Below are 18,450 nucleotides of genomic sequence, written 5' to 3'. Positions count from 1 at the left end.
TCGGTTCCTAACCTCAACCATGTTTCCCATCACATAAATTCATCCCAGCACCCAAAACAGAAAATAGATATCAGAGGGGTATGGGAATAATCGTCGGCTGCAAGTTCTAATCTCAAACGAAGGAGGGCAATTCCTGGGATTAGGTTGATGGCAGTGTCGTGTGAAAAATGAAGGGGAAAGGGATTTCCTCCTTGCAAGTGAAGAAGAGAAAGAGGGAGAGAGAGAGACGAGTGGTGCACGCCGGCGACGGTGGCTGGGAGTTGCACTGGCACGAGTAGGGTCGAGAGTACTTCTCTCTCCCGTGTGAGGGGGAGCAGGAAAGGAGAACCTGGCGCGCGACCGGCGATGACCTTGGCAGCAGAGAGTGGTGGAGGTGCGAGCACCGGTGTCGCCGCCTATGCTCCGCGGTGGCAGAGTTTACACGCACACAGGAAAGAACGTCGCGATGGGTGGCGGTGCTTCCAGCACAGGCGACGTCGCCGACAATTTTCCCAGCCGGCCAAAGAGGTGTGCGGCGACGCTGGCTATGGAGTTGCCGTGGATGATGGAGAAACCCCAGCCTCCTTTGGTCCCCATGCGGAAGAAGAAAAGGTCTCTGAATGAAAAATGAACTGAAGTTGGAGGAACCCCTAATGGGTTTCTGATTAGGGTTAAGAGGCCTTGGGCCTGGTGCGGTTTGCTTCCCTTCTCTTCCTGCCACACGCGCAACTCCATTCGCACCCCCTGCCATATGGGCTGAAACCCATTTTGTTTCTGCAAGTAAAAAAGAATTGGACCTGGACACACATTTCTGGATACACCTCCATTTTCATCTTTACACCTTGGCAGATTCAAAGTTGGAGAAAAAGGACTTTGACCCAAACCAAAGGAGCCTCAACTTTACTCCGCACCTCTGGTTTTTAATCTCTACACCCCTATTCTTGTTGGGCTGTTTCTCTTGCTTCATTTTTATGCTTTTGTTTCTTTATTTTTATTAGTATTTGTTTGGTTATTAGTTTTTACTGTATGTAACCCCTTGTATGATAACCCCACTCCTAGATCTTGTCTTTTATTTTTATTTTGGTTTATTTGCTGCACTTTAAACACGAAAAAGACGATAATAAAAAATAATAATAAATAATAAAAATTACAAAAATGTGTTTTAAAGGTTAAGCACACGTGTGACCGCTCGCGTCGTCCTTGTGCTAAAAACCTTTTCTCCTTTCTTAAATTAAAATTATAAAAATAAGTTTTAAAGGTTAAGCACACGTGTGACCGCTCGCGTCGTCCTTGTGCTAAAAACCTCTTCTTCTTTCTTATAAAAAAATACAAAAATACGTTTTAAAGGTTGAACACTCGTGTGATCGCCCGCATCGTCCTAGTGTTCAATACATTTCTCTCTTATTTACGTAATATTAAATGAGGATATGGGTGCTCGTGCGATCATCCGCATCAGCCTAGTACTTAATATCCTCAATATCAAATATTTTAAATAATGGTATGAGTGCTCGTGCGATCGTCCGCATCAGCCTAGCACTCGACACTCTCAAGTCTTCCTAGAGGAGTAGATAACGGTATGAGTGCTCGTGTGATCGTTCGCATCGTCCTAGTGTTTAATATCGTTATTCCTCTTTTAAAAAAAATAATTAAAAATATTTAAGTATTATTCGAAAGGAATAAGTACTCGTGTGACCGTCCGCGTCGGCCTAGTACTCATTACCTTCTTTTTTTCTCGAAAGTATTAAAAACATAAAATCTTCAAAGAAATCAAAAGCATCTGGTTTTTTTTAAACAACAAATAGTATTTCTAGCTAGAACTACGTGATCCTTGATTCTCCATCAAAAATGGAGATACGTAGGAGCAAGGCCAGTCCTTGTCAGGTTCACTTCCCCAAAAATCCAAATTTATCCATAATCAATTTCTCAAACAAATTTCTCAAATAATTCCTCAAGCAAAATTTTCAAGCAGTTTCCAAAAGAACTACGTAACCCTGATTTCTCATTTTGGATGAGAATACGTAGGAGCAAGGTCAAGCCTTGTCAGGCCCAAAAAACTAAAATATATATTTTGTTTATTTAGAATTTTGTTTTATGGGACAGTTAAACAATTTTTAAAACCACATCATATTCGTGTATTTAGTTAAAGGTACTGCCTTAGGGCAGGCGTTGTAGGGTACTAATATCTTCCCTACACGTAACCGACTCCCGAACCCAGAATCTGGTTCTTGTAGACCATGCCTTATCCTTTTATGGTTTTTCCATAGTTTTCCATAATAAACTATGATGGCGACTCCAAATCTCTTTTCGAAACCCGTTTCTTTTTGGATCGTCGTCCCGTCGCGATTCCGGTTGCGACAGATATGAAACATGTTTATAGATGAAAGTAAAGTATTGCATTGGTCATTTGGATAGGAATTAGATGTACTAAACCAACTCAATTTCTACTAAAAAACATCAAACTCAATAACTAGAGGACCCCAAACCCAATTCTAACACTTTGTACCTATTATGACCAATTTGGTGACTCAAACAAGTCACAATCCACTTGCTAAGACTGCCCCAATAGCCCAATTATACCCAGAACCCCTAACTCTCAAATTCACTACCTCACTTTCTCCAAAATGACCTAAAACACTACCAAATCACCAAGTTTTCTACCTAGCTAAAATTACAACAGATTTCACACTCCAAATCACTTCTAACATGATCCAATACAGTAATTAAGTTCATCAAACTCACTATAAAGCAATCAATCATAGTTCCATCAATTACACCATTCAATTCAAACCATCATATATACTTAAAATCCAAAGTACCGTACAAAACCGAACGACAGTCCAAAATTCAACATGCATTCATTTACAAAGTAGATTCAAGAATTAAATTTGAAGAAAAATAATTACCTCCCCTTGCCTTGGTGGTTATAAGCACACCACTTTAGAAGAAGCCCCAAAACAGTAACCCTCACACAGAAACAAGTTCAACAAGACCTACAAACCACCAAATTGGGGTAGAGTACAACTCTTAGAGCTAGAATGAACAATGAAACTAAAGGGAAAAGCTATCAGCTGCATGCAACCAGTAAAGTAGCATGCCCTAGATTCAAAGACAATGGAAGAGAAGGAGGAAAACAACTTACCAATCGGAATGAAGAAAACGTTCTATTCAAAATGGAGCTCTCAACTCCGGGAACACGGGGCGCCACCTAAATGACAATGCAATAGCTGGTTCAATGTGAAGATTAGAGAGAAAATAGAGGAAGAAGAAGAAACTTTCTAGAGAGGGGAACACTTTTAAGAAAATGAGCTCAGCTTCTTTTTTTAAAAGTTTAACATAAACTATAAAATTGTTTTCTTTTAAATAAAAAGCCCCTCTCTTTTTCTTAATAATGTTTTCACCCATTTTCTTTTAATATATATATATATACATATATATATATATATATATATATATATATATATATATATATATATATATATATATATATATATATCAAATGATTATCCTTTCTTTCAAATGATTTATTTTCAAATAAATGTTATAGAAAAATTATGACTTCAATTACTTAGAAACATAGTACAATACAAACAAACAAAGCCAGAATTTGACATGGAGGAAAATAAAATGTTGAACTTTAAAATGAACAAATATTTAATAAAAAATAACATATATTATAATGGAATTAATCTTTCATGCACTGCCATTGCAAGATAATTTTCAATTTTGGAAGAATTTAAAAATGAAATAAGAAACCAAACAAAAAATATGAAGTAATATAAAATTCAAACATATCAAGGAGAAAGAGTTTAAGAACACAGAAGAATAAAAAGAATAAATATTCCCAAAGTTTTACAATAATATATTGAAAAAAAAAACACAAATTTTTACACTCTCCTTAGCTAAATAGACATTTTAGGTTCCAATAATTGGGGTTCAATGTTATTTCACCACTTAACAGTGAAAATGATAATTGAGGATGATTAATTTTATAGAAGTTAAGTGAGAAAACTTTTCTCAAATATGAAACTATGTTTCACTAAATACTTTTTATTTCTAAACAAAATAATTGTTCCAATTATGCTATATAGTTAATATTAAAAATGCTTTATTTGGATTTAAAAATATATTATATAGATAAATTGAGAAAACGGGGTAAGGTAATAAAGTATCACTGTTTGTCAATTTACATGAATTTGACAATTTGTCTTTAGCTTGTTGACATTTTCTATCTGATTTTATAAATTTTCTTAAATAACATTATAAAAATAATTAAAATTTTAAAACAGCTCAGTAAAATAATTAACACTAATAAAAAGTGTATAAACTTTTACCACTACCAATAAATTAAAGTCAAATATTTTATTTTTAACTTTTTCTTACATATTTAATGCTATATTAATAAAGTAGAAACATGATAATGTATACCATGTATGTCTGTACCTTCCATCTTAAATAATTGTTAATTTAAAATATACACATATTATTGTTAACGTTAAACTGTTGAACAGAAGAGGACAAAACAAAATATTGGAGAAAAAAAAAGTGAAAATAGAAATTTGTTTGATTGATAAGAAGGAATAAAAAAAATCTTTTATATTGAAAAATAAAAAAGTATTTATTACTATTACAATTATTAGGAAAAACATAAATAGTACAATAGAACCTATTATACAGGTAATTTTCTTTATTATTTAAAAACAAAATAATTAAACATATTATTTATTACATATGATATAGAGATTATGTTATAATAAAAAAATAATTTAATTATATAGAATAGAAATGTTTTAAATATTTTCAACTTAATTATATATATAATTGAAACGAATATTTTTTTCTTCCTAGAAAATATTGATTAGTTTCTTTTTGTGTTTTTTTATTTTACTCCAATTATTTTTTTTCTTTTTAGTACTTTCAGCATCATTTATTATAATTTGTGTAATATTAGGAATGAAATAACAAATTATTTGCATAGAACAAATAAAAAATATGCTCATTTATAGATTATTAAAGAATCAAACTGACAAAAACAAGAGCATATTAAATTTATATAATAAATTATAAATTTAATTTATTATAATTTTTTTATTTCTTGTTCATATAATTAATTACATTGAGGTTTTGAATAATTTTTTTCCTTCTCATAAATTGGATTTCAATTTTACTTCAACACATAAATATCTTCCATAAACTCATAATATATTACTGAGAGATGTTTCTACTTTCTAAAAAATCAGAGTAATTTCTTTTTATATTTATTTTGATTTCTTCTAAAAAATAGTTAAAATCATTACACTGTTAATATTTATCTTAAATCGATTAATATATGAAACTTCTCATTTTTGGTTTTAAATAATGAAATTATCTTACTTTTTTGTATTTTTCACTTTCTTTTATAAAAAAATACAAGTTAGATAAAAATAAATAAGATAGTTCTTTGTAGGTAGACTTAAGTTTATTTACAGCACTATTGTTGATCAGTTAATATCAGGGTTATAATTAGAAAAGGTTAAACAACACTTTATTATATTTTGAGTTTGACATTAATAAAGAATATACAGTGTCATTATATGTTGTGTGTTTTGATCAATTAGTTTGTTTTGACATATAGATTTAATTATAGTATTCTAATTCAGCATAAAAGTGAAAAATGTATACCAAATTTTATAAATTTTAACTTATGTATTCCTATGTATATTTTAAAGTAACATAATATTCATGATAATTTATTTCAAAAAATAAGATCTCTAGCAAACTATAAATTTATTTTGTAATGGGTTTATATAAGTTTTAATTATTTTTCAAAACCACATCTTAATAAGTTTAAAAAATAAACATAAAAATATATATTTTTTATAGTAAACTTATTATAGTAATAATACATATAATACTTATTTTTATGTTTATTTAAATAGACTGGTGACTTCCGAAAGTTTACTTATCCGAGTAAAGCTTATTTAAATTTTTTAATTAAGCAGAGATAAACATGTTAATTTTTCTATAGATGATAAACTCACATTGAATTAACTTATCATCAATATCTTTAAGATGTAAATATGTTAAAATCATTGTTTTTTCTGAAGTTTTTATTATACATGAGTCGTAAAACAGAATCTCACTAAAATAACTCAATTATTTATCTATTATTTTAGTTTTTGTTAATAATTAATAATGTTTTGAAACATATTTAGTATGTTTACTTCTTTGACAAACAAAGCTCTATAACTCATCCTGTAACAAAAAGAGGGTGTGTGTCATTTAAGAAATAAACTAATATCTAGTGTTAAAATATTAACAATTTCTTAACAAATTTGGATGACAGTAAAACTATCTATTTAGATATTTCCACAGTGATGGGTAAAGCCACCAAATTCTATTTTGGAATTCTCTCAGCATGAATATTTATTTTTATTAGCTCAAAAAATAACTGAAGTGAGTTTTACTTAATATAATTAATTTTTTCCAGAAATATTTTATGATAAATAAATAATTTTTGAAAAAAGAAAAATTGGTGAAGTTGTTGGAAGGTGGGAGTGGAGATAAAACAAGGAAGTTTATTATTATCGAAAAAAGAATAAAAGAAAAACAGATAGAATAAGAGTGTGACTACTCATATCCAGTGATGAAAATACATGCATAGGGCGAAAGCTCGCTCAACACAATCGCATTCCACTGCGCCTTAACCGCAATACCACCAGCCAATAACAGTGTCACGACCCAATCAACACCCATCACACTGGGCCCCACTCCTCGTTTTTCTCATGTACTAAAAATCCCCAAATTTCATTTATGACAGGGACAGCAACACTCTCTCTTAAGTGTTTCACACACTCCTTCCTCGCGTCACTCCCTCCCCACAATATACTTTTCTATTAATCTATTCTGAGTTTTATTCCCGTGTACAGCAAAGCACGCACCTTCGCCTGCAGTAACGGAACCAGATCTTGCCACGAAATATACTGGACTGTTCCTGCGGAAGATGAGAGGGAGGTGCAGGGGATCAGGATGGTGAGGTGTGCAGGGGATCATCATATGGATAGGACAAAGCCCAAAGTCCAAAGAATGAATTTTGTTTCTTAAGGCACGAACAGTCAAAACCCTAATAGAAGCATGGGAATTAGGTACGGAACCTCCTGTAACTTCCTTCTAATATTCTGTGAATTTTTTTGGACGTACGTCCGAGATGCAAAATCAATGGCTGCCACCCCTACTGATATGAAGGAGTATCCGAATTCTTACGCTTTTGTGATCGACATGCCTGGGCTGAAAGGTGGGGACATTACCGTGCAGGTGGAGGAGGACAGTGTGCTAGTCATTAGCGGCAAGAGGAAGAGGGAGAAGGAGGAAGTAGGGACTAAGTATTTGAGGATGGAGAGAAGAGTGGGAAAGTTCATGCGCAAGTTTAAGTTTCCGCATAATGCCAACAAAAATACCATATCTGCCAGGTATCAGGATGGTGTGCTCACCATCACCATCAACAAGTTGCCTCCTCCTCCACCCAAGGAGTTAAAGCCTCTTGTGTTCAAGGTTGATTAAATTTCTTGATTTTCAAGATCGACCGGTGGCATTGCACTGCACCTATCTCTATCCATGCCTTCATTTTCTGAATGTTTTTATATGGTTTTGCGTCTTTCCTTCAGTTTTTGTTGTTCATCTGAATATGAATGTGATCTAAATGCAGTGATATAATAATGAATGCTTTGAAGTAAACTTTAATTTGTCTAATTCCTCTGATTTGTAAATTTTAAACTCTCAGTGTTATGATGAGTAGAAATCGACTTCTGTAATAATAAAAAAGTCTACTATGGAAAGGGTGTGAAAAAATTAATCAGCTTATGGAAACTTAAAATACCCTTCTTTTGAAAAGCCCCGATGAATGAATCTATAAAACCCTTAGAAGTATATCTGATATCTTATTCCATTAACGTAGTATGAACATTTTTTCATTTCAACGACTAAACATTTTCACGATTTGTTGTCATGCAATGTAAAAAAATGCATTTCATTTTTATCATTATTATTATCATCATTGTTATGATATTACATATTTAAGTTTAATTTGATAAAAGAAAATCCATTCAAGATGGTCAAGAATTGGGAAAAAGTCATTGTCAAGAAAAGAAATATTTTGAAGTGTAAATGTATAGTATCATCTTATATATTTATATAGATATAAATAAAATACTCCATTAAATAATATCTGTATAACAAAAGGATATTCTAGGCTACATTCACTAAAGCAAAATTAAGGCATTAATTATATAATAAACCTAACAAACTAACCCACGCCTCTGGGGTGTTAGACAACACTCTGCCACTTTTAGTAGGTCAAATTGAAAGAACTGACTGTTACCCCTACTAATTGACCATCTCTATCTTTTAACGCCGCATGGAAATCGGCTCTTATTTTTTTTAGCCCGGGCTAGACAAAACTCAATCAATATTAATATGCAGATAAGTAAGAAAATGGCAAATGGCGCCAAAATAATTATACAATGTACTGTTTTAAATGAAAATAAGTAAATTTAAAACATTTTACACCTCTAATTTTATCTTGGTCACCTCCTTATATCCTCCCATTTCGGAAGCTACATCAGTTTGATCATATAACCACATTTTGAATGGATTCGTGCTAATATACGTCATACGTTTCTTCTTTCTTTGCGCGTTTTTAATTCCGGGAGTGCTACGGGAAATTCTAGTTTCGTTTTATTTGAACAGTCCGAAGATGCACCTTTCCTAATTTCCTAACAAACAAAGCAATAAAGAAAATTTTTCGTTTTTTTTTTAACAGTCCCAAGATGCACCTTTCCTATATTCCTAACAAACAAAGCAATGAAGAAACCCTCGCCATGCTTAGCAGGATCTGTCCGAATCAGGCATTAAACTGAGATGTAAAAAGAAAACGCTAAAAATCATGGTGCAAAACAATGATAGACCAGGAACTCTGCTGTTGTCTAAAACTAGTACTTGCAGCCTTCAAACTATACCTGTCAAATAAACCCACATCATAGTACTTGACCCTTGGCCCCTGTCCACATGGATTGGGACAAAAAAAATCTTTTATTTAGAAAATCCACTGGGCTAAATATCCCCAAATCCTTGTGGATTAGAACCAGTCCATGGACTTTTTTTTATAGGATGAAAAATAAAACTCATTTAAAAAATTTATAATTTCATAACAGTGAAAGGCATAGGATTGTGAACTTAAAGTGAATTCTTTTGTAATTTCATAGCAGCTATAAGGAAACGTGCGTATGATGTGATAGGATTAGCGTAAGCAATAAGAATTAGTACAACTGATTAGTAAAAATTAAAGCTGTTAAGAAGAACTGGTTAGTAAAAACAGCAAAGTAACCTATCAAACTAGCCTATGAAACTGCAAAGAAAAATTCAAAACAGCTATACTACTTTACTTCCTAAAAATAGCAAATGGAATTTAAACTATGACAACGATGATCTATAAAAGAAAAAAATAAAAACAGCAATCAGCACGAGAAAGTATAAAAACTTAACCAGAAAAGCAAAAAAAATTTGAACATGCTATATCAGAATTGCACATTGTCCTCCATGTGAAAGGGGATCAGAACTGAAACAGCAAATAAGAAAAGAAAAGAAACTGAACAATTGTTTTGATACAAAGAGAATAGAAAAATTGAAACTGCTTGGCAGCAACTGGTCCTGACTCAAACTGTTCTTCAACTTTCCTCTTAATTCTGACTTGATGTCCTGGCCTAAACCTTCACAAAACTGCCATAAACCAACCAACAATGCTAAAAAATCATCTCATTATTGGTCGTTCCTACAAACAAACCCATTATTCAGCTTGCACAAGAACAATGACATCAGTTAACAGGTTCTTTTTATGATAAGGTGCTGTGATCGGCATTATGTTTATGAGATGCGTAACTCTCATTGAATAGTATGAGGTGTGAGATAGAGTATTTAAGTGCTCAGTTATCCTTTCTTCACAACTAGCTTTTAAGGGTAGAATACCACAAGTGCTATAGTGTTTGTCAAAAGCTCACAGATTGAAACCCAAATTTACATGTAATCACAATCATGCTGCTCCCTTCCTATAACAGATGGGATTTTGACAACCTAGAGCAAAACAAAAAAAAAAAACTTACACTTTCATCTCAAAAATTGCAAGACAATGTTCTGAAAGCTCTATTAAATTGTGGAAGAACATTGATAATCAGTTGTTGAAACAAGCAAGAATTTATTTTTTTATTTTCCCTGTTTCGCTTGTGATGGAAACATTTTTTTCTGATTCAACAATTTAATGTGGATATATTTGTTAAGTTCCATAATAGAAGTAACAGGAAAAAAGTAGAAAAAATCTAAAACATAAAGATCCAAATCCAACAAAAAAAAATCTAACATGTTAGGACTAAAACTGTTTAACAGTGCCCTTACATGGTGAAGCCTAGATCAATCACATAAGCACAATGCACATGTTCTAAGCACTAAAGCAGAATACAATATTTACTGCCATACACCCATACCTTTTTTGACTCTTCAGATATAAATATTGTTTTCCGCTTAATAACAATAATTATTTTGTCTTTTGCATACTCCAACTGTGAAGCTGTTACTTTCTCTGTACCTTCAATTGCAGCTTTAATGGCAGCAACATTTACCAAGTTCGCAAGAACTAGTTCAAGGAGATATAACAATAGAAAAAGTTATTCATAAACAAATTATAAGCAAGTGCCACTCTCTTTGCAAGTGAGCTTATATAAAACTCGTATAACAGATTTATCAATTAATAAAAACTTAATTAGAAACACGTGGTATGAAATCCTTGAAATTTAATTAAGTCTTAAAATATAAAGAGACTTCAAATAACATACATCAAACTCGTTTTATGTTTATCCTAATAGAACTATTTTTAGACCATATCAGTAGTGGAGTTTTATACATAAAAGTTATAATTAAAATGAAAGATTTTATTAAAAAAAGAAGTAACAGATGTTTTATTCTTATAACATGGTGCGAAAAGAAATACAAGACATCAAGCAATCAAATTAGTTATAACATTATCGTATAAATAAGTATATAGATGGAAAATTTCACTCAAAAACAAGAAAAATTGTAAGAAAATAGAAAAGTTAGAAAGAAATGTTACTGCTACCAAGATACTGCAATAACATTTAAAGAGAGGTGGACCAATTTAAAGGCAAATTGTTAGGCCTGATCATGTGCATATCTGATTGAATGGAAGAGAGGGTGATAATGTTACAGTTGGATGTTTTTGTATGCTTCTGAAAACCATGGTTCCTTTGCTTAGTGGTTGTTAAAGACTAGGACTACGTATGGTAACTAGTAACTTAGATTTTTTTTTCTCACTGACCCTTGTCACTGTTCTTGCTTATTATTGATTATTGTTTTTTTTACCAGAATCCACTAAAACATATTCTAAAAAATCTAAATTGAGAACTAGAAAGATCAGGAGAAACACTCTTGGCTCCTTGCTTTGAATCGAAAACTACTAAATACTATGAGATTAGAAAGTAGTTGATGTTAATTAAGATAAGATTATTTTAAGAAGAGAAAGAAAAACGTGGTAGAAAAAGAAACAGAAGATGAAAAGGAATAATAAAATCAAATGACAAGTTGACAGTGAATATATGTAGTGGTTTCCAGCCTAATTGGTTCAGATTAAAAGGAAATCCGGGTCATAGAGTTTGTCTTGTTTCATAGAAAAACTGGGTCACAATCATTCTTAGAAAAAACAAATTCTAAAACATTACTATCATGGCTTTGAATTGCAATCCATTACCCTTATGACTATTCACAACACATCAAAGCATCAATGAGAGCCAACCTAACTCCACAAAAAAATTAAACACAGACCAGTAAAGGTTTAAAGACTCCAACATAGCATCAACATTACCTTCACACTGACATCTACTTTTGACTTTCCAACTGTCTTTCCTTCACCAGCAACCACCTCAACCTCTTGAGGCTTAGTTTGAGTGGTTGAGGGAAGCAAAATCCCACCTTCAGTTTTGTCTTATGCTTCCTTAACTTTTATCAGTCCTCTGTCACCTAAGAGGCTTAATTGCAGTGTACTGCACAACAAACCAACAGTTACATGAAGCTATTGAATAATCAAAGCACAAACTTTTCATTCAATAAACCAAAATTGTTGAAATATGCATTTACCCCTTTCTCAGACTGAAAGAGAAGTATTTGAAAGAAAAGCTAACCTCGTTCACGATTCTTCTTTTCAACCACTCGATCGTCGCTTTTCAACCACTCGATCGTTGCTATCGCCGCCGCCTATACCACCGAGCGTTGCCGTCAAGTGCTGCCGTTGACTCCACTGTGTGTTGTCGCCCGCCTGTACCGCCATGCCTGCCGCCGTAGACCCTGCTGTCTGTTGCCATTGTTGTAGAGCTCTTCGGCAAACGTTTGTCCAGAAGAAAATGGGATGTCCAGGATCAACAGAGAAAACTGGGGTTTTGGGGGCTAGGAGGCTAACCCGCCCTAATTTAATCCCAACCCATTTTCTGGGTACATCTACACCACTAACTGGACCTCCAAAAATTCTACTTTCAATCTTTTAACATCTCATCATTATTCTATACATTTAATTTTATAAAAAAATTTATTTTTGATTTTAATAAATATATTTTTATTTTCTTCTTTTTCTTGTTAAAAAGACTATATATCATCTTAATAATAACTAAATTTAAAATTTAAATATTATTTAATATAATTTTATATTTTGATAATTATTAAAATATAATTTATATTATAATAATAATTATATTAAAAATAAAAAATAAAATAATTAAAAATAAAAATAATAACAAAAAAGTAAATTATATTAAATAAAATATTTAATATATTCAAATATATTAAATTATATTAAAATATTAAAATAAATTAAATAATTAATAAAATTTAAATAATAAGTAAAATTTTAAAACAGTTATTTATCAAATAACAAATAAAATTATATTAAATAAAATATTTAAATATACTAAATTATATTAAAATATTAAATTAAATTAAATAATTATTAAAATTTATATATAAAATAAAATTTTAAAACTATTCTTTATCGGATATGGATATCCGATTTATAACTTTTCGGATATCGATATCCGATTAACAAATTTTTCAAAATTTTGATTTTTTAAAATTTTAATAATTATTAAATTTAATTTAATATTTTAATATAATTTAATATATTTAAATATATTAAATATGATTTTAAGTATTATTTTTTTTTATTTTTATTCTTATTTTAGTTATTATTTTTCAATTTTCTTAATAAAACTATTTTAAAAATATAAATTATTTTATTAATTATTAAAATATATAAATATAATAAGTACATATTATAATTTTTATTTAAGTTTAATATTTATTAAATTTTAAATAAAAAGCAAAGTATTAACATATTTTATAAATTTTAAAATAAATTAAATTAAATTATTATTAAGATAGTGAAGATTGTTTTTAATAAAAAGGAAAAGAAAATGGAAAAATATTTATTAAAGTTAAAAATAAAGTTTTGAAAAAGTTGGAGGTGCAGAATAATGATGAGATGTCAGAAGGTTAAAAGTGGAATTTTTGGAGGTGCAGGATGAGATTTTGGAGGTGTAGGATGAAACACTCTTTCTGGGGTTGGGGGATAGGGGTTTTGGAAAAGCTCCCTCATGTGTGGGTCAAACAAAATGGGCCTCAGTATAGAAAAGGCCAGGGTTGGCCTTAGGGCTCTGAAAAAATTTGACAGCTCTACTTCAAGCACCGGAAGACCACGGGATTGCCACTCGGGGAAGGGCTTGGCCAATTGAAATCCGTATGATTCGGCAATGGAAATGTATGAAGTATGAAAAAGTGATTATGATATGAATTGTATAAAGTTATGAAACAATGTGTTAAGAAATGAGTTGAATATGAATGAATTCTGATATGAAATTTTCCTATGATGGTATACGTTCGTCGGTAATATTATTAACCTTAGTTAAAATGAGATTCTTTTATTTGGAAAGAATTCTAGTTGAAAACGATCGTCTTCTTGTGATAATATTATGTTTGAGCGTTCGGTCAAGCATAGTTGCATCTGAGTAGTCTGTGATAGACTTAAAATTGTAAATATATGTATTTGTATATTTTAGTTATTTTTAAACACTATTCTAATAGTAATTTATTATATTTATTAAGCTTTCTATTTATAAGTTTGGTAGTGATCGGTTTCACACCAAGCACTCGTAATGAGTAGTGTTCGGCCTTATACTAAGCGCTCGTATTCGTTTCTTGTATGATCTATCTTGATGAAAATAGTGTTCATTCAACTTCAATAGAATTTTCTCTACCGTGTTCGGTCATTGACTGACAGTCGGTTTCTATATGTGAATTCTTCTAAGTATTTTCCTCTGAAGGTCTTAAAGTATATACATCCATCTGATTCTAGCTTAGAACCTTAATATTTGGCATGATCCTTTTGATGTTCGGTTAGAACTCTCAAGAGTTAGTTCATTTAATTGACTCACTTTGTAAGTAACGTTCGTTCTAGTCGTTCCAGTGATATATGATTATGCTCGATTTCTTTCCCAAACCAATAGTGACCTCTCGGTCTTATCCTACTCTAGAACTCGAGACTTCACTATCTCGTTCCATGCGTTCGTCCTAATTCTGAGTGAAAATCGAACGTTCGGTATTAATTGTCTTTAAAAATCTTTGAACAAAGATGATATTAAGATGATGGATAATGAAAGATGATGAGAATATGATATGAATGAAATGTATGGATTATGAATGAGCGTTCCGGGGAGGAACGACTCTTAAATGAATATTGGAAATTGTAAAGTATGAATGTGGTTATGCAAAGCTGGCAGTTCATCATGATGTTCCGCGAGTACTCGTCCTCACGTAGAAGGGGTAAGTCATGTGTGGGAACGGCAGGAGGTCCTAGTCCTTAGGGTTACTTTGGACAGATAGGACTAACCTCGGGTGACAGCTGTTGAGGGTATCCCAGTTACTACATCACTCGGGTGCACGAACGTCATAGCTACATAGATTTCATACGATCCAGACAGTCAGTCTAGTATTAGGCTTTGTATGGAATGTATGACGAAATTTATCTTGTGTGTTTGATGGTATGAATTGTATTATTATATCGGAATTAAATAATATAAGCTTACCCTGTGTTCCTGTCTTGTCGTGTTTTGTATGTTCGTCTTGTCATTGCAATGATCATCCGTGTGGATGTGAGCAGAAGGAGATGAACTGTTGGAAGAGGCGCTAGAAGAAGGGAACTTGATCGAGGTAGAAGTGAAGATCGAAGAGTAGAATGTTCGGTCGGTAGTTTAGTTATTGTAAGGTGGTAGTTTGATCACCTTACCTTTTTGTTATGTGATCGTTCGATATTTTATTTTGTAAACCGTTCGCCCATATTTGATTATCCTATATATAGTTTTTGTTAATTCTTTTTGTAAGATCGTTCGGCCATAAGCGTATGTTTGGCTTTTAGTGTAAAGACTGATCTGAATTATTAATTAATGTGATTATTCTATTATATAGTTTTGGACTATATTTTTGGAATGTTACAAAATATATATATATATATATATATATATATATATATATATATATATATATATATATATATATATATATATATATATAAAGAAAGATCTACGAAGACTCATAAAAAAAAAAAAAAAGCATAATATAAACGTTATGTAGAGTATAGTTTTTCAAAAGTTGTAAACTTGATAGATATTTCTTGAACATTCCCGAAAGAAATTCCTAAAAAGTAGTTGTCATCTTTGAATCACACTTAAGAAGAAATGTTTAACACAAGATATTATTTCATCGGTTCCTATAATCAGTTAGCCAATAATATCAAATAACATTTCACTTAGCTTATCATAATTAATCACTGAAAAGTCCCATAAATGACTTAAATATCTATTTTGGAACCACCAAAGTTAATTAAAGACAAGCTTAAAATAATTGCGTATAAAGTTGGATCACATGAATATTAAAAAAATAACACAAAATATAAGTTACGTGATTTATGGACTTTAAAAATGTGTACATTTTTTACAATAATAAGTCCACTTGTGTTGATTTATTACGCATTATTTTTACCGAAGATAAATTCCAGTTAATATTTTAATTATAAGTTATTTATTACTTGAAATGTATATAAATTTCTTGCATAAATTTAGCCTTCTGTATTTTTTAAAACAGTCTTTGCCAAACAATACAAGTCAACACATGAGATTTAAGTCAAAGTACTTTTTAAAATATTATTTCTTAAAAAAGTACTACTGATTTTTGCAATTTGTGTGAATGTGCTCAAGATGCTAGCATGTTCTGGTAGCGTTAACCATAATTGTTTGTACTAAATTAAAATAATTTTAAAAGGTTAAGGCAGAACATAATTAGGTCAAAATGACAGAAGGAAGATTATTCACCTTCACGTGCAGCAATATTTCTAGATGTTTGACTGTAACCTATAAAATCACATTGCATAAGAAATTAGTATGAAAAGTGTTTCTAACATTAGTTTAAGGTTGTGATACAAGCTCGACGTAATATCCACGACGCTTCCTAGAAACAATAGTCGATGAGATTGATGTGCCAAGATGAGAGGTTCAAACAGAGTCCTGTTTTGAAAATTGGTATTTTAAGTCAGAGCCAACTTTAACATAAACTTTTATTTAAAATCTCCACTTTTATTTAATTGCTAACCAAACACTTATAGTCTTCGAATTTGTTGATCTGCCCCGAAATGGAAGTCAGGAGAAGATACCTACGAACTTCCTCACCTTTTGCCAATTTTGGGGATTATGATGATGTCTTCAAAAATTATGAATCGTTTTCCTTCAATTATTTTGTTTCGTATATTGTAATTATAGTTTGAATAATTCCAATACTTAGAATTTTGAATTTTGAGTTAGGTATTTTGTATCCAAGTTACTTCCATTAAATACAATGCTGGAGTCTAGACTCTGAGTTTCTTGATTTGGCAAAAGAAATAATTAAAATAAAATGACGTTGACTTTATAGATATCATGACTCTTTTTTTTCACAATATTATTATTATATTTTATTTTATTAGAGATAAATTCAGGTGACGTAATACAAAAAGTGTATACGAGGGACTTTAAAATTTTATAAAAAGACAATTTTCTATAAGGGTTATATATATTAGGTTTATTGTCTTAAATTTTTTTTAAAATAAGTATCTTCTTCATACATAGAGTAAATTTTGATTTTATATATTTTTTATTTTAATAAAGTAATTTTAAGAGAATTATCGTACACTCCATTTATAATATATAACTTTGTGATTAAGGCAAATTTCAAATTGTTTTAGTAAGAAAGAATATATGTTATAAATTCACAAGTCATAAATATTGTTATAATTAATTAGTTATAATTAAACAGGAATGATGGAATGGATCAAGGGTCTTTCTATTTTAGAAAACGAAAGAATTACCAACACTTCAATACTTTGCATCGAGGATTATAATTAAGAAAGTAATTATATACATGACAATCTACAAAATAGGAGTATTGAAGTGGATATGACATTTGTAACATGTGTCAATAAAGCAATGAAAGTAAATACTTGAGTGTTTACGACCTTTTATTTATTTATTTATTTATTCTTTGTTTACAATAAAGAATGTATAGATATTTTAGATTATTTCAAAAGCAACTTTCTATTACAATATAAGAGAGCAATCAAACATATCTATTAAGATAACCAAAAACTAGTGGTTCGAAAAGGGACCTCAAAGCACCATCACTTTTGACTTAGTTCTATCTCTATGAAGGGATTGGTCTAACCACGACACTCAATAGTCAATTAAAACTTTAACAGGTTACATACTAATCTAATTAAAAAAAAAAAACTTAACACTATTGGAAATAATTAAAATATATATTTTTTCCGCTCAAATTACTTTAAATTACCACCTCTCTCTTTTTTCATTTGCTATATAGCAAAGCAATTAACTGCATATTATTAAAATTGGTGCAAGTTGTATTTTGATTACTTATAATTGATGAGGTATATATCCTTTAAAAAGTCATTTTTATTTTATATGCGTCATTTTTATATTTTAGTAATTAAACTCATACTTTAGAAAGTCTTCCTGAGTCATCTGAGGCATGCCCCACACTCAGTGTATGTTTTCTTACATTTTTAACTGACATTAATGGATACCTACCATTGTGTTTTTAGAGACATGTTAACTTATTACTTTTCCATAAACTGGTTCTCATGATCATATATTAAAGAGGAGTTATTTATGTGTCATTATTATATATATATATATATATATATATATATATATATATATATATATATATATAGCCGTATATAGCCGTAGAAGCTTCCTGATGTAGTTCGTAGGAAGGTCACAAAGAAGCTGCATCGTTTAAAAAAAGGCTATGGGGTTTATATTATGTGAGTCATAGTCCATTCTTTTC

General features: G+C 30.7%; 1 protein-coding gene and 1 long non-coding RNA gene across 4 annotated transcripts; one reads left to right on the top strand and one right to left on the bottom strand.

The window, feature by feature from the left end:
* The first annotated feature begins 6,850 nt into the window (after positions 1 to 6,850).
* LOC124833794 (17.3 kDa class II heat shock protein-like) lies at positions 6,851 to 7,718 on the top strand. The gene has a single exon (XM_047308338.2). It carries the CDS (start codon positions 7,090 to 7,092, stop codon positions 7,513 to 7,515), a length of 426 nt encoding a protein of 141 aa, XP_047164294.1. The 5' UTR covers positions 6,851 to 7,089; the 3' UTR covers positions 7,516 to 7,718.
* Positions 7,719 to 9,490: 1,772 nt separating this feature from the next.
* LOC148203177 (uncharacterized) lies at positions 9,491 to 12,531 on the bottom strand. Of its 3 annotated transcripts, none has more exons than XR_015784140.1 (3): positions 12,195 to 12,531; positions 10,488 to 12,056; positions 9,491 to 10,080 (listed from the first exon to the last, which is right to left on the bottom strand). It is a non-coding gene; the product is annotated as an uncharacterized LOC148203177 (long non-coding RNA). The 3 variants fall into 3 exon arrangements; XR_015784139.1 differs by having other exon boundaries at positions 9,491 to 10,636; positions 11,879 to 12,056; positions 12,195 to 12,524; XR_015784138.1 differs by having other exon boundaries at positions 9,491 to 12,056.
* Positions 12,532 to 18,450: the final 5,919 nt, after the last annotated feature.

This window comes from Vigna umbellata, chromosome 2, assembly GCF_029865625.1.
Source record: "Vigna umbellata cultivar VRB3 chromosome 2, Vumbellata_1.0, whole genome shotgun sequence".
Taxonomy (NCBI): domain Eukaryota; kingdom Viridiplantae; phylum Streptophyta; class Magnoliopsida; order Fabales; family Fabaceae; genus Vigna; species Vigna umbellata.
Note: the sequence above shows the minus strand (reverse complement) of the source record. Positions and strands in the feature narration are given on the sequence as shown.

Bases quoted from the DNA above. Each gene is read 5' to 3' on its own strand.
- LOC124833794 (XM_047308338.2), top strand. From the start codon at position 7,090: ATGGGAATTAGGTACGGAACCTCCTGTAACTTCCTTCTAATATTCTGT.